General features: G+C 39.0%; 1 protein-coding gene across 3 annotated transcripts in view; it reads right to left on the bottom strand.

Moving 5' to 3' along the window:
• mtmr2 (myotubularin related protein 2) overlaps nt 1-13,928 on the bottom strand; it is a 79,846-nt gene that overhangs the window by 21,039 nt on the left and 44,879 nt on the right. For 2 of the 3 annotated variants that reach the window (XM_080196964.1, XM_080196965.1), the window contains exons 8-11: nt 10,162-10,311; nt 8,854-9,042; nt 4,946-5,131; nt 3,951-4,157 (exon numbers count right to left, since the gene is read on the bottom strand). In XM_080196964.1, coding sequence (XP_080053090.1) covers nt 3,951-4,157; nt 4,946-5,131; nt 8,854-9,042; nt 10,162-10,311 — 732 coding nt within the window. Of the gene's footprint in view, nt 1-3,799; nt 3,847-3,950; nt 4,158-4,945; nt 5,132-8,853; nt 9,043-10,161; nt 10,312-13,928 lie in introns of those variants that run through there. The other variant, XM_080196966.1, reaches the window with a different exon arrangement.

Genomic DNA, 13,928 nt, shown 5'->3' with positions numbered 1-13,928 from the left:
TGCCATCTATGGTGAGTTAAATCTAGGACACTATTTCCAACAAGAAAACATGAGGACCAGAATAAATCAAATGCCAAGTAGTATTTCTTAATGTAGAAAATATTTAACAATTGCAGGGAAGATGGTTAGGGCTCAACATGGCATTTATTTAAGAGAGAGCCAAATGACCTAATGGGGAAACAAATATTTAAAGAGCACTTTTATCATAAAACATCCAAAGGCTTCTCGGATGAGTATCAAACAAAATGTGACAGCAAATTATTATAGGAAATACCAAGATACTGACCAAACGTTTTGTCAGAGAGGCAGGTTTTAAACAGTATTATAAAGGAGAAAAGAAAGGCCAGAGGGGTTTAGGAAGGGAATTCCAATACTTACTGCCTTTAAGTGAAGTTACTGAAATTGGGGATACTCAAGTGTCTGGAAATGAAGGCACACAGGTATCTCGGAGGGCTGGAAGAGATTCCAGAGATCTGGGGGAGTGCATGTGTGTGTGAGAGGGGGGGCCACGGAAGGATTTGTAAACAAGAAAGAGACATTGCTATGGTGAACGTAGTGGGAACTATAGGCTCCCCAAGCCCCCAGAAGGGTCAAAATCAAAACTTTGTTAACCAGAGCTTGTGTAGGTTAGCAAGCACACGGTAACTTGATGCAAACAAGGACAGGCAGCAGAGTTTGGAGGGCCTCAAGTTTACTAAGGGAAGAATATAGGAGACCAGCTAGGAATGCATTGGAAAAGTCAAGTCCATAGTTTGCTACGGCAATGATGGGAGGTACAACAGCAACAATGGTAATCTTAGCGATGCCATGCATATGTGGTTGGAAACTCCTCTTGGCATCAAATATGACACTGTGGCTGCAAATAGTCTGGTTCAGCCATAAGCAGTTATCAGGTAGTACAATGTAGTCAGCGGCCAGGGACCTTAGTTTGTTATCGGGACCGAAGATAATGACTTTGGTTTTCCCGATATTTAGTTGGAGGAAATTTCTCCTCATCTTATTTCTAGAGGTCAGAAAGCAATGTGGTAACCTATGTATAATAGAGGAATCAAGAGAGGTGGGAAAGTAGAACTGACGTCTTCAGCATAGAAATGGAAACTCATGCTATGTTTTCAGAGTGTCATCAAAAGACAATATGCAAATATTACATAGAAGGGGGTCCAAGAATTGATCCTTGGGGAACACCTGAAATTTTACTGCAGAAGTAGGAAGAGGAGCAATTCCAGATATTCATTGTTTAAAACTGGATAGACAGGAACAGAAGCGGATGAATACAGTCCCACCCAGCTACGTAACAAAAACTAAAGAAAATAGAACATAGGCATAAAATCTTAATTAAGCCATTTACAGATACTCCAAAAATAGTTGCAAGAACAGATGACTTAGAATGAATGCAAAACTATTTATTTCCTGTTAGACAACCATATGCATGAAGCTAGGAATATTTCTTAAAAGTTGCAAATTGAAACAAAATGTTTAAAGCTACACTAATTGATACAGTAAAGTCAACACTTGTATTTTGAAATAGATCACAAACGCATTGAAGCACTTCAGTCCTAAACTGTCCGTAAGAATAGTCACTGCTTACTTATAACTGTGTGCTAAGCAATCGCACAATCTTTATTCTGATATTGATTTCCACAGGTGAGGTGGACCAAAACTTACGCCATTTCTCTTGTGTATTCACTAAATATGAACCTTATGATAGGAGGGGTTTTTGTTTAAGCCTGAAATGGACAACGCTACTTGGCTAAAGCTTACAATACAAATATGAAAAAGTAAAGAATAGATTTTCAAAATCATTGGACAACATTTTATATGAAGTGTAGCAAATGGGACACGTTTTGTAATCCTAGTTATAAACTCATTTGCCTCCAAGCCTTGTTAGCTTGATTTAGCAGCCTTTATTTTAAGAGGTAGCACTTTCACGATAAAACTCTCCCTTCTAGTTTTAGCTGCAACTTAATGGATTTTCTTGGCGTTCATTTGGTTTCAACAGCAAGCAATTGTACGCATGCAAGATAAACTAGCATCAGTATAAATTAAGAAGAGGACCAAAATTTCTAACCTTTTGTGACACTTAAAATTAGGCAACTGAATGCACAAGGCTCTGTGCCATTATTGAAAATAGAGGACCAGGAACTGGGTAAAAAATGACACATTAATGCCCATCAATATCAATTCATAAAAACATTCAGAAATTAGCAATGTCTTGGAAATTGTTAATTGTATGTATTTTAAATGTGTTTTCTCAGCTTGTACTTGATAACATTGATGGGAATCTGAACTTTTGTTTTGGTCCTACACTAATCTCAAAGCATACAAATGACCTCAGTTAAAATGGTATCTATTTCTCTTCTGGTTGTTTATTTGATTCTAATTCACCCCTTTTTTTTATCCTCCATTATTCACTTCTTTTTTTCTCCAACCTTTCTTTTCATTGCTTAAGGATATAGATCCAGATCATTGAAATCAGATGTTCATGAGGTTCCACATGCAACTTTAACACTGTTCTTCCATTATTCATTCCTGTTAAGAATCCATGACATTGTTTTAAAGAGAAACAGGGGGGCCAATAATTATCCTTCAATCAGCATCACTGAAACTGACTGGTCATTATCACCTCGCTGTTTGTGGGATCTTGATGTATACAAATTGGCTGTCTCATTTCCTATATTAGAGCAGTAATTGCAATTCAAATATTCTTCGCTGACTATGAAGCAGTTTAGGATCTCTCAAGGTGAAAGGTATTGTATAAATACAATGTTTAGAAATGAATATATACATGGCAGCCATTGAGATGAATTCTTGTTATTTTAAATAATACTTTCAATTTACTTACAGTTGATAATTGGATGTGTTTCAAAAGTTTTTTGCTACCTTGCATCTGATAACATTTTTGGGAATCTGAACTTTTGGTCCTGGACTTATATCATCATCCACGATCAACCTCAGTTAAGACGGCATCTTCTAGCTTCCACTGTGTACAAAGCAAAATGTTCTTGTGATGTTTAGGCAAGTTTATTGCAACTTTGGGTCAGAAATTTCTGCAAAGATGTATCTCACAATTAGGCTTTTTGGTCAGAATTCATATTGCACTATATTTGCTGCAAGTTTTTTTTGAAGTGAGATTGATTGTATATTTTGAAATAAGTCCAGAACCAAAAGTTCAGATTTCCACCAATGTTATCAAGAGCAAGTGAAACAAAAATTAAAATGCAGTTATCAACTTTGCATACTCGAGAACATCATTTAAAAATTACAAGAATTCTTCTAAATGGCTGGCATAGTGACACAGTGATGGTCAGCATTATGGCACAGAGGTTAGCACTGCTGCCTCTCAATGACAGGGATTCAGGTTCAATTTTGGCCATGGGTGACTGTCCATGTGGAATTTGCATGTACTCCCGGTGTCATATCCGTGCTCTTGCTTCCTCCCTTAGTCCAAAGATGTGCAGGTTAAGTTGATTGGCCATGTTAAAGTGCCCCTTAGTGTCAGGGGGATTTGCAGGGTAAATACGTGGGATTACAGGAATAATGCTTGGGTGGGATTGTCACTGGTGCAAGCTTCATGGACCAAAAGGCCTCCTTCTACACTGTAGGGATCCTATGATTCTATATATTGATTTAAAAATAATTCCTCAGGACACAGATTGCTTTACAGTGAAGAATATTTAAACCGCAGTCACTGCTGTAATATTGGAAATGAGACAGCCAATTTGTATACATCAAGATCCCACAAACAGCGAGGTGATAATGACCAGTGCATTTTAATGATACCTATTGAAGGATAACTATTGTCCTGGACACCCAACGCCTGTTCCTCATCTAAACAGTGCCATGGATCTGTAACAGAATGAGCAGATAATATTATGCATTTCCTTCTTGTATTTCTAGTGGGGCTAGAATTAATGCTGTTTTGAGCTAATGTATAATGTATACATACTTACAAGTTGAAATCTATGGCCAAAGCTAAGCCATTCCTTTTCAATAAGTACTTCAAAGCCTCTAATTGTACGAAAATAGCTGTCCAACATAAGCATCGCAAGAGATGTCAACTGTGCTGTTCGATCCCAACCATCACTGCAGTGCACTACAACTGATGTCTTTCCAGATTCAACTTTGTCAGCAATCCTCAAAGCACCAGCAAGAATTAGCTATAGAACACAAGTATAATAGTTTATGGAATAAGTTTAAATCCAGGTGACAATAAGTTCCTCAAGTAATTTAATAGTCACAAAAATTACTTAGAAGTTTTGAATTAGAGATTATAATAAACCTAATTCAACTTAAGCTAAAAGTTGTTTCTCAAAGTATTCCATTCTATTTAGTAAGAAAATCTTTTGAAAGAGCCTATAGTGGTATTCTCTTCCATACTGATGATATAATTTGACATTATGCCAATGGAGTTCCTTCTGAAAACTTTGAGAAATTTCACGCATACATCCTTCATTATACGACTGAGCAGAGGTGCATGCGATTTGCTTTTTACAAAGTGTCAATGCACAAAATAAGGCTACTTTTGATCAATTTATAGCACTTAGCTTTAGTAGTCTTGATTGCAATAATTTGTGAATAGCAAATGTAATGAAGGTGGTTAATATACTGTGACCAAGTTATGTTGATACTATAAAGTGTTAACTCAAGGTACTAAATAAAACTGAAAAATAAAATAACATTGCTGTGTATATATGACAAAAACATTGCCTAAATGCACACTCTCTTTTAAAAACAAATAAGCTCTTACACTGTTGTTGAAAACATCTTTGTGTCACCTGAAGATGGCATATTTGAGTGGATAAAGCCCAAAGTGGGTGAGCCAGAACTTTCTCCAGCTTAAGACGGTTAGAAGCTCTGTAATGGTAACCCTCAATAGCTTCTCCCACCCTGGTCACTAGTTCAGTTGAACTGATAATGCACAAGCTCAGTGAAGAACTCAACTTACTTTTATGTGTTCCAGCCAATGTGTTGATTCTAAGTTTGACAACCAATGAGATTCTTCTATGTCAGGGTAAACTATTTCTTTCAATTTTCGTAAGGATTCCCTCATTACATGGATATTGTGGATATCAAGGAAGACCAGCTCTGCATTCTGATAGGCATCTTCACTTTCATAACCACCTCCCTTTGCCTGAACAAACCAAAATACAATAAAGCAAATCAATCTCATTTATAAAATGCAGTATTTTTAAATTTCAACTGACAACAGGAGCTTAACATGAATGCACTGGCATCTCAAGCTTCACAGCTTGAGGTGCCACAGAATCATAGAATCCAGTGTGTACAAGGAGGCCATTTGGTGCATCGAGCCTACACTGACAACAATCCCGTCCTGGACCTATCACCATTATTCTATATATTTACCGTGCTAATCTCCATGACACTAAGGGAGAATTTAGCATGGCCAATCAACCTGACTGGCACATCTTTAGATTGCGGGAGGAAACTGGAGTACCCAGAAGAAACCCAAGCAGACATGGCGAGAATGTGCAAACTCCACAGACAGTGGAGGTGAGAATTGATTCCAGGTCCTGCACTGTGAGGCAGTAGTGCTAACCACTGTGCCACCATTCTCATGATTATGCAGATGTCACCTTCTAACATTAAGTATGTCATTAAAAAAACCAAAATACCAGGGAACACCTTATACAGTTTGAAGGACAACTGGAACCCTTGTGAATCGTTCGTACAGTCCTCACAAGAATCCAGCGCCACAAGTAATGCTGTTGCTCTGAGGAGAGTAGTCATGATGTGGAGGTGACGGCGTTGGACTGGGATAGGCACGATAAGAAGTCTCAACACCAGATTAAAGTCCAACAGGTTTATTTGGCAGCACAAGCTTTCGGAGCACTGCCCCTTCATCAGGTGAGTGTAGTAACAATGACATTGGTTACATTTAATATCCCATGAGGCCATATCCATCCGTGTTAAAAGATAAAGATCACGAGGGGCTGGATTTTACGTTTTTCGAAAGGGTGGGGAAACAGAGATCAACTTATCAAATCAAGCACTGAATGGTCAATTAGAAGCTGTCTAGCAGAAAGGAGGCTAATTAAAGGCCTCTTGCTCTCAATCTTTATTTCGTACTGAGGGCTCAAAAAAGTTCTTTTTTAATTTATTTATTAGTGTCACAAGTAGGCTTACATTAACATTGCAATGAAGTTACTTCATCCCCGAGTCATCACACTTCGGCACCTGTTCGGATACACAGAGGGAGAATTTAACAGGCCAATGCATCTAATCTCCACGTCTTTCAGACTGTGGGAGGAAACCGGAGCACCCGGAGGAAACCCACGCAGACACAGGAAGAATGTGCAGTCTCCACACAGATGGTCATCAAAATCAAGAATCAAACTCAGGTCCCTGGCATGGAGGCGCAGAAGTGCTAACCACTGTGCCACCATGCTGCCCAAGCTTCAACAAAGTGAAAAACATGCAGACACTGCAACATTCAGCAGCATAATTTGCTGGGGCAAGGTTGAGAAAGCAGGCCTTCATGAATAACCTCAGCAGGTACGGGAATTGAGCCCATGAACCAGCTATCAAGCAAAGTGAACTAGGAGATTGAAGCCACAAACTTCAGTGTTTAAAGCTAACGAATTTTATAGAAAATTCAAAGAACTTGAACGTTACTAATTACATTCAACTTAAACAACCAGCCAGTTCCGTTAAAGAAAGTGTAATGAATACCGTTGCTCTAAAGCGAACATCTTAAATCAAATTTCTTTCTAACCAATTTGACTGACATCCCTACAAAATAACTCAAGTCATATACTTATCGGGAAGTGGAAGATTAACCATTTATTTCAAAGATTCATAAGAGTTAAGCTCACTTAAGGAAACCTGTTCCTTTAAATCTCTCCAACCATCACATGGTTATAAAGTCCCAGTAACCTAGGCATCACTGGTGGCTCAGAACTCTCCTGGTTTTAATGTTTTTGAGTTCTGGAGTCTTGCATCTAGAAACTCTCTTTCTCTCTGTCTTTCCTCAGTCCAACTCGGTTTGTAGAATCTTTCAATTATCAAGTATTTTTCAATCCTTTTAGCCAGTACACAATTTCAATTATATTCTGTCCCGAAAAGATTTTCCCTGCAGCCAGCTTGCTCAAAAACTAAACTGCTCACAGAATCCAGTCCTCCCTATAATTAACTTCTTGTTTACAATCAGTAACTGGGAGCAAATTGCTTTTTACAAGGTATCTAGTTCTTAAAGGGACACCACTTCAACATATAATATAGGTCCCCCTGCCATCAAAAGTACATATAACCACATAATCCCCTCAGGAAACTGAACACAGCCATTGAAATAAACTATGTACCACTCAAAAAACATTTTTATTTTGAGCAATAATCTTTGATCAATTATGCTGTCTAAAAGATGTTTTCACAATGTAGTATCCATAGAAATAGCTCTAACATGGTTTAAATGCTTCTTCTCAAATGGTATCTGAAAGCACAAGGTCAGCTTCTACATGAATGCTGATAATACCCAAACTTAGACCACTTGCTGATATTGAGCTGATTGGAAGTTAAGTCATTGATAAAACAGATTGTTGTCTACTTTAACATATGTAAAACCAATATCATATCCAGCCAAAATATAACTCCACAGTTCACTTCTTACTCTAACATGGTTAGTTGCTCAGGTGAACCTGTTGGTGTGCTGTTTTACCCAAGTTAATTTTCAAAGCCTACACCCTAACCATCACATCTACACCAACACCAATTTTCTTTAGAGCCATAGCTCATCCCCACTGCCACTTAAATTCTTCATCACTTTTAGGTCTGAATTTTTCAATGGTCTCCTTGAAGCTTCCTAGTTCCAATCTGTTTAAAATCCAACTTATCCAAAATTAAGTTTTCTCAACAAACAGCCACGCTGATCTTCTGTTATCATTGTGCACTAATTTGAAAATTTTTGTCCTAGTCTATCTACAAGGCTGCGCTGATTCTTCAAGCCACATGGCCTCTTCTGTATTCTTATGCTCCTTTCCTTCTTTGCAATCACTCTCCTTAAACTCCATTCAGTACCAGGCCATTAAGTTATCAAGTTTTTTTTAAAGAATTTTACTGCTAGACACTCTGCTTTGTTCCAATTCTTCCCATCTTCAAAATTCTCAAAATATTTCTTGGATCTTACCCTCAGTAACCTTTCTTGCTGTGTTAGTTTTCAACATCCTTTCATTCTGCCAAAAATCCATGGAACATATTACTACATTTAGACTTAACAAAGTTTTCTCCCTTTCTTCGTACTTTAACAATATTTTTCTTTGTTTGGGTTATTTTCTTTGGTACATAAATCTTTGTATTATTTCCCGTCTTACCCTTTGAACCTTCCCTTTTTTCAAAAAACGTCTTTAATTCCATCGCCTTAACTTAAAAAAAACACCTTGAGTTTCAAGTTTTACGTTTGTTCCTTGTCATCAGTTTACTCTCCCACTTAGTTTCATCTTGCTTTTGCTTCTTTGTATTTCCTTTTTACTCTTTCAACTCATTTCAAACTTTATTGTCTCACAGAAGGATTACTTTCTTCATCCTTTAAAAACTATTGAATATTTATCTAACCATCCAAAATGGTCTAATCCAGCCTCAGAGTAAATTATTCACCAGAAGATGAGAACTATTATATCCATTTGAAAGGGATTGAAAAAATTTAAAGGGTCTCTTAAAAAGACTTGCATTAAACATTCAATGGTGAAGCATCATACTGGGCAACATCTATTATGTATTTACCCAGTGGTCTTTGAGTAGATCAGCTGTTGGACCATGAGCCTCAGCCAAAAATAAAGCAAAAATACAAACAACTCTCAATTAGTAGGACCTGTTCAGAAGAAAATTAAAGTTTAAAATTACCTTGTTAGCCACAGCATTAACACTAGGCCTTGCATCAAAGATTAGGATTTTATGAGATTGTGCATTGGAATCCATAATAATTTGGAGATATTTTTCATCATCTTTGCTGCGCTTGCCGCTCATACCAACTAGCGGTTGACTGCAACGAGTGATTGTTGCCTGGCTCTCTGGGTGTATCCATGATATTACCTGTAGGGATGAAGTGATGATAGATTTTATAGATTCAAATCTGAATTTATTTATTGCTGAAGTGGCAGTCAGTCACTACAGACAAATCATCTATAGAAAGTAATTTTATGGAAGGGGTTCAGTTTGAATATTTCCAAAAGCAATTGCCTCACCTATCACAACCACTTTCATTCACAATAAAGTATTTCTCAGAGTAGTAGTAGAACTTACAACATAAACTCCACAGCACATCAGAAATACAACATTTGCTAAGAAGCACAATCTACTCATTTTCTCACAGGGAGAATTACCATGATATCTGATTACTCAATTCATTGCAAAAAATGTATCATGGCCATGGAGTATGTCTTGTACTCCAAACTGCTATTGTAAAAGAACATTCAGCTCATTATTCAACTATAGACTTGTGCCAATCTTGTAAATGGACAGAAAAAACATTAGAATATACAGAAGGTACACTCGGTTGGTTTGAGATCAGTTGTAAAAGAATGGGAATACGTCCCACAAACAGCCCAAAGGTGAAAGCAGAAATCAATTGCTAGGAATCGGAAAATCTCAAACTTGTGGCAGCTTCATGTTCAATATCAAAAGTTTAACAGTCTAATCCCATCAGCTTCAATCCACAGCCTCAGTTAATAAAAATATGGTATAACAGAGTTTTGTTATATAATTTTCTTTCTTCACCATTTTAATATTTCCAACTCCTCAGCTTTTGCTGAGGCAAATATCAATTATCAAAATGAATCAGTAGTCTATTTGACGCTCTAATTTTGCTATCTTAACCAGCAGATTGAGCTACTTCCTTCCATTCTTCTATGGAAGACTCTCACTTTAGTTCAGCTACTCTTCTTGGCTTAACTGATCTAGAACTCACCACAAAAAATTGCTTGCATAGCATTCAGATTCAGAGGGGTTGTACTGTTCAACCAGGCTACCAATATCATAGTTAGATAATACACATAATTTAAACACATGGAAGAAACAAAAGGAAACAGCTGTCCTGGCATAAAACAAAGGACTAAGGCACAAGGAAAATGCTATTCCCCAGAATTATACAACCTATTCCAGGGATTCTTATCGAACATCAAACATTTTCATCAGTAGAATGTTTGTACTTACTGGTATACGGTTTCTGGATCTGAATGCTGCTACCCTCTTCAAGTCATCTTCTGGAACATTCACTGGCACCACTAATATAGCAGGATAAGTATCACAAAGTTCATAATTATCATTTATCTTACTTAGTTTCCAGCTTTCATTGGGTAGACCCTGAAATAACAGTCAGAAATTAAAGATAATCCTTTTCAGTAAATGTAATATAATATAAAATGCATTATTACTGCATAGTTAGGCATTAGTCAAGTTCCACTTATAGAATTCTATGAGCATAAAAAATATCCAAGTTGTTTGTAGTGGCATATAATAAAAAGATCAGCAAATCAAAGAAGATGGGATGACTGAAAGATTGCATCATAGAATCCGTACATTGCAGAAGGAGGCCATTTGGCCCATCAAGTCTGCGCTGACCACAATCTCAGCCAGACCCTATTCCTGTAACCCCACATATTTACCCTGCTAATCCCCCTGATACTAGAGTCAACTTAATGTGGCCAATCAACCTAACCTGCACATTTTTGGACTGTCGGAGGAAATGGGAGCACCTGGAGGAAACCCACAGGGAGAATGTGCAAACTCCACACAGACAGTGACCTGAAGTCACAATTGAACCTGGGCCCCTGGCGCTGTGAGGCAGCCGTGCTAACCACTGTGCCACCAGTAAAAAAAAGTGGCAAGACGAAGAATAATTTTAAAATTTGGTCACATGAACATGAATTATATTTTCCCTACAAACATTGCCTGACTTGCTGAGTACTTTAAGCACTTTTGTTTTCTATTTTAGATTCCAGCACTCTTTAGTGTTTTAGTTTTGTTAAATATCAGCATTAACCTTCTAAAAATAAGTTTTGCGACAGCACAAAGCCACATAAGTAAAACATAGCAGGCAGAACAGCAGCAGTTCAGTGAGTATGAAATATGTCTAGGATTCTCTATTTCATGAGTTACTGGAAGCGTCTGCAGTGTCTTGTATATTGCAGCTCCCATTTATCCATTACTCTCCATCCACCCCATATTCATCAAATGTAGGATTGTAGATAATGTAACAATTTCCACTAGCCTGTTACAATTTAAGTAGTAACACAGAAATAACTTCAAGTTTGCAGTAAATTATAATTACATTTTAACATATCATGGTTTTCAGCAACCACAATAAAACTCAAACTCAAATAGGGCTATTTTGCCAATTTTATAACTAAAATATTTAGACTTGACTATTCCAACGCACGCCTGGCTGGTTTCCCACATCCTACATTTTGTAAACTTGAGATCATTCAAAACTCTACAGCTGTGTCCTAACTTGCAGCAAGTCCCCCTTTCCCTCTCAGAAGCAATTGCTACCTTTGTTGGCTCCCAGTCAAGCAATGTCGTAATTTCAAAATTCCTAACCCTGTAATCTCCCCCAACCTCACAGCCCTCCAAGATATCTCAGTGCCTTCAATTCTGGATTTTTGTCCATTCCCAATCATAATTGAGTTTTGATTGGAGGCTGCGCCTTCAGTTGTCCCAGCCCCAAGCTCTGGAAATCTCTTCCTACACCTCTCTGCTGCTCTAACTCGCTTTCCTTCTTTAAAACACTCCTCAAAACTTACCTCTTCAATCATGATTTTAGTCATCTGACCTGACATCACTTTTGTGGCTTAGTGTCGTATTTATTTTTATAATTTAAACAAAAGCTTTCTTAGGATGTGGCCATTGCTAGGCAAACATTTGTTGTCCATTTCTAATTGCCCTTGAGGGGACATTTAAGAGTCAACAATATTGCTGTGGATCTACGCACATGTAGACCAGATTAGGTAATGATAGCAGGAGTCGGAGCAAGGGAGGCAGCGAGTGGAACATGAGACTGCGTAGAGGCCTGACGTCAGCCAGTAGCGGGCAGAAGGTTTAAAAAGCAGGCCGCTCTATCTAGCAGGCAACGGAGTGAGAGGGAGGCAAGTGGGACTGCTTTGGCTCAAACAGGCTTCAGCGTGAACAGGCAGAGGCGAGATAGCTTCTGGTAATTTTTTTGTTTCTTCAGAGTAGAAAGAATGCCAGGCAGGATGTTGGAATGCTCCTCTTGCCGGACGTGGGAAGTCAGGAAGCTCTCCGGTGTCACTGACAACGACTCTGCAGGAGGTGCATCCAGCCGCAGCTCCTAACAAACCACGTTAGGGAACTGGAGCAGGAGCTGGATGACCTCTGGATCATTCGGGAGAATGAAGAGTTTATAGATAGTAGCTTCAGGTAGGTAGTTACACCAAAGGCGCAGAGCACAGGTAATTGGGTTACTGTCAGGTGAGGGAAGGGGAAAGGGCAGGCAGAGCAGGGTTCCCCTGTGGCCATTCCCCTCCACAACAGGTATATCGATTTGGATACTATTATGGAGGATGCCTTACCTGGGACAAGCTGCGGTAGCTGGATCTCTGGCACCAAGTCTGGTTCTGCAGCGCAGAAGGGAGGGTGGATGAAGAGGAGAGCGGTAGTGATAGGGGACTCGATAGTCAGAGGTACAGACAGGAGATTCTGTGGTCATGACAAAGACTCTCGGATGGTTTGTTGCCTCCTGGGTGCCAGGGTCAGGGATGTCTCTGATCGGGTGCACAGCATTCTGAAGTGGGAGGGTGTCAGCCAGCTGTCATGGTACACATCGGTACCAATGATGTAGGAAGGAAGAGTGAGGAGGTCCTGAAGAGTGAGTATAGAGAGCTTGGTAGAAAGTTAAAAGGAGGACCCCCAGGGTAGTAATCTCAGGATTGCTACCTGTGCCACGTGCCAGTGAAGGTAAGAGTAGGATGCTCGGGCAGATGAACACATAGCTGAGGAACCGGTGTAGGGGGCAGGGTTTCAGATTTCTAGATCATTGGGACCTCTTCTGGGGCAGGCAGACCGACCTGTACAAGAGAGACAGGTTACACCTGAACTCCAAGGGGACCAACATACTTGCAGGGAGGTTTGCTATTGTTATTGAGGAGGGTTTAAACTAGATTTGCAGGGGGATGGGAACCAGAGTGCCAGAGCTGATAGTGGAGTGGGAGTGAAAATAAATGATGTTAATAGTTCATGCAAAATCACAAATAGAAGGGTTGTGTGTGGCGGTAATAATCTTCTGAGGTGTGTCTATTTCAATGCCAGGAGTATCGTGGGGAAGGCAGACGAGTTGAGGGTGTGAATTGACACATGGAATTATGACATTATAGCCATTAATGAAACTTGGCTACAGGAGGGGCAGGATTGGCAGCTCAATGTTCCAGGGTTCCGATGTTTCAGATGCGATTGAGGCAGAGGGACGAGGGGGAGGCAGGACAGATTAGAGGGCATATGGATGGAGCTGAGAAACAGGAAAGGTATGACCACATTAATGGGGTTATATTATAGACCATCCAATAGTCAGCGAGAATTGGAGGAGCAAATCTGCAGAGAGATAGCAGACAACTGCAGGAAACTAAGCTGTGCTAATAGGGGATTTTAATTTTCCACATGTAGATTGGGATTCCCATACTGTTAAAGGTCTAGACGGGTTGGAGTTTGTAAAATGTGTTCAGGAAAATTTTCTAAATTAGTACATAGAGGTACCAACTAGAGAAAATACAATATTAGATCTCCTATTAGGAAATGAGTTAGGACAAGTGACAGAAGTGTGTATAGGGGAACACTTTGGTTCCACTTATCATAACACCATTAGTTTCAACTTGATCATGGATTAAGATAGATCTGGTCCTCGGGTTGAGGTTCTAAACTGGAAATTTGAAGAAATGAGAAATGATCTAAAAAGCATGGATTGGGACAGG

This window comes from Carcharhinus amblyrhynchos, chromosome 10 (genome assembly GCF_965287045.1).
Source record: "Carcharhinus amblyrhynchos chromosome 10, sCarAmb.v2.hapA, whole genome shotgun sequence".
In the NCBI taxonomy this organism is placed as follows: domain Eukaryota; kingdom Metazoa; phylum Chordata; class Chondrichthyes; order Carcharhiniformes; family Carcharhinidae; genus Carcharhinus; species Carcharhinus amblyrhynchos.
Note: the sequence above shows the minus strand (reverse complement) of the source record. Positions and strands in the feature narration are given on the sequence as shown.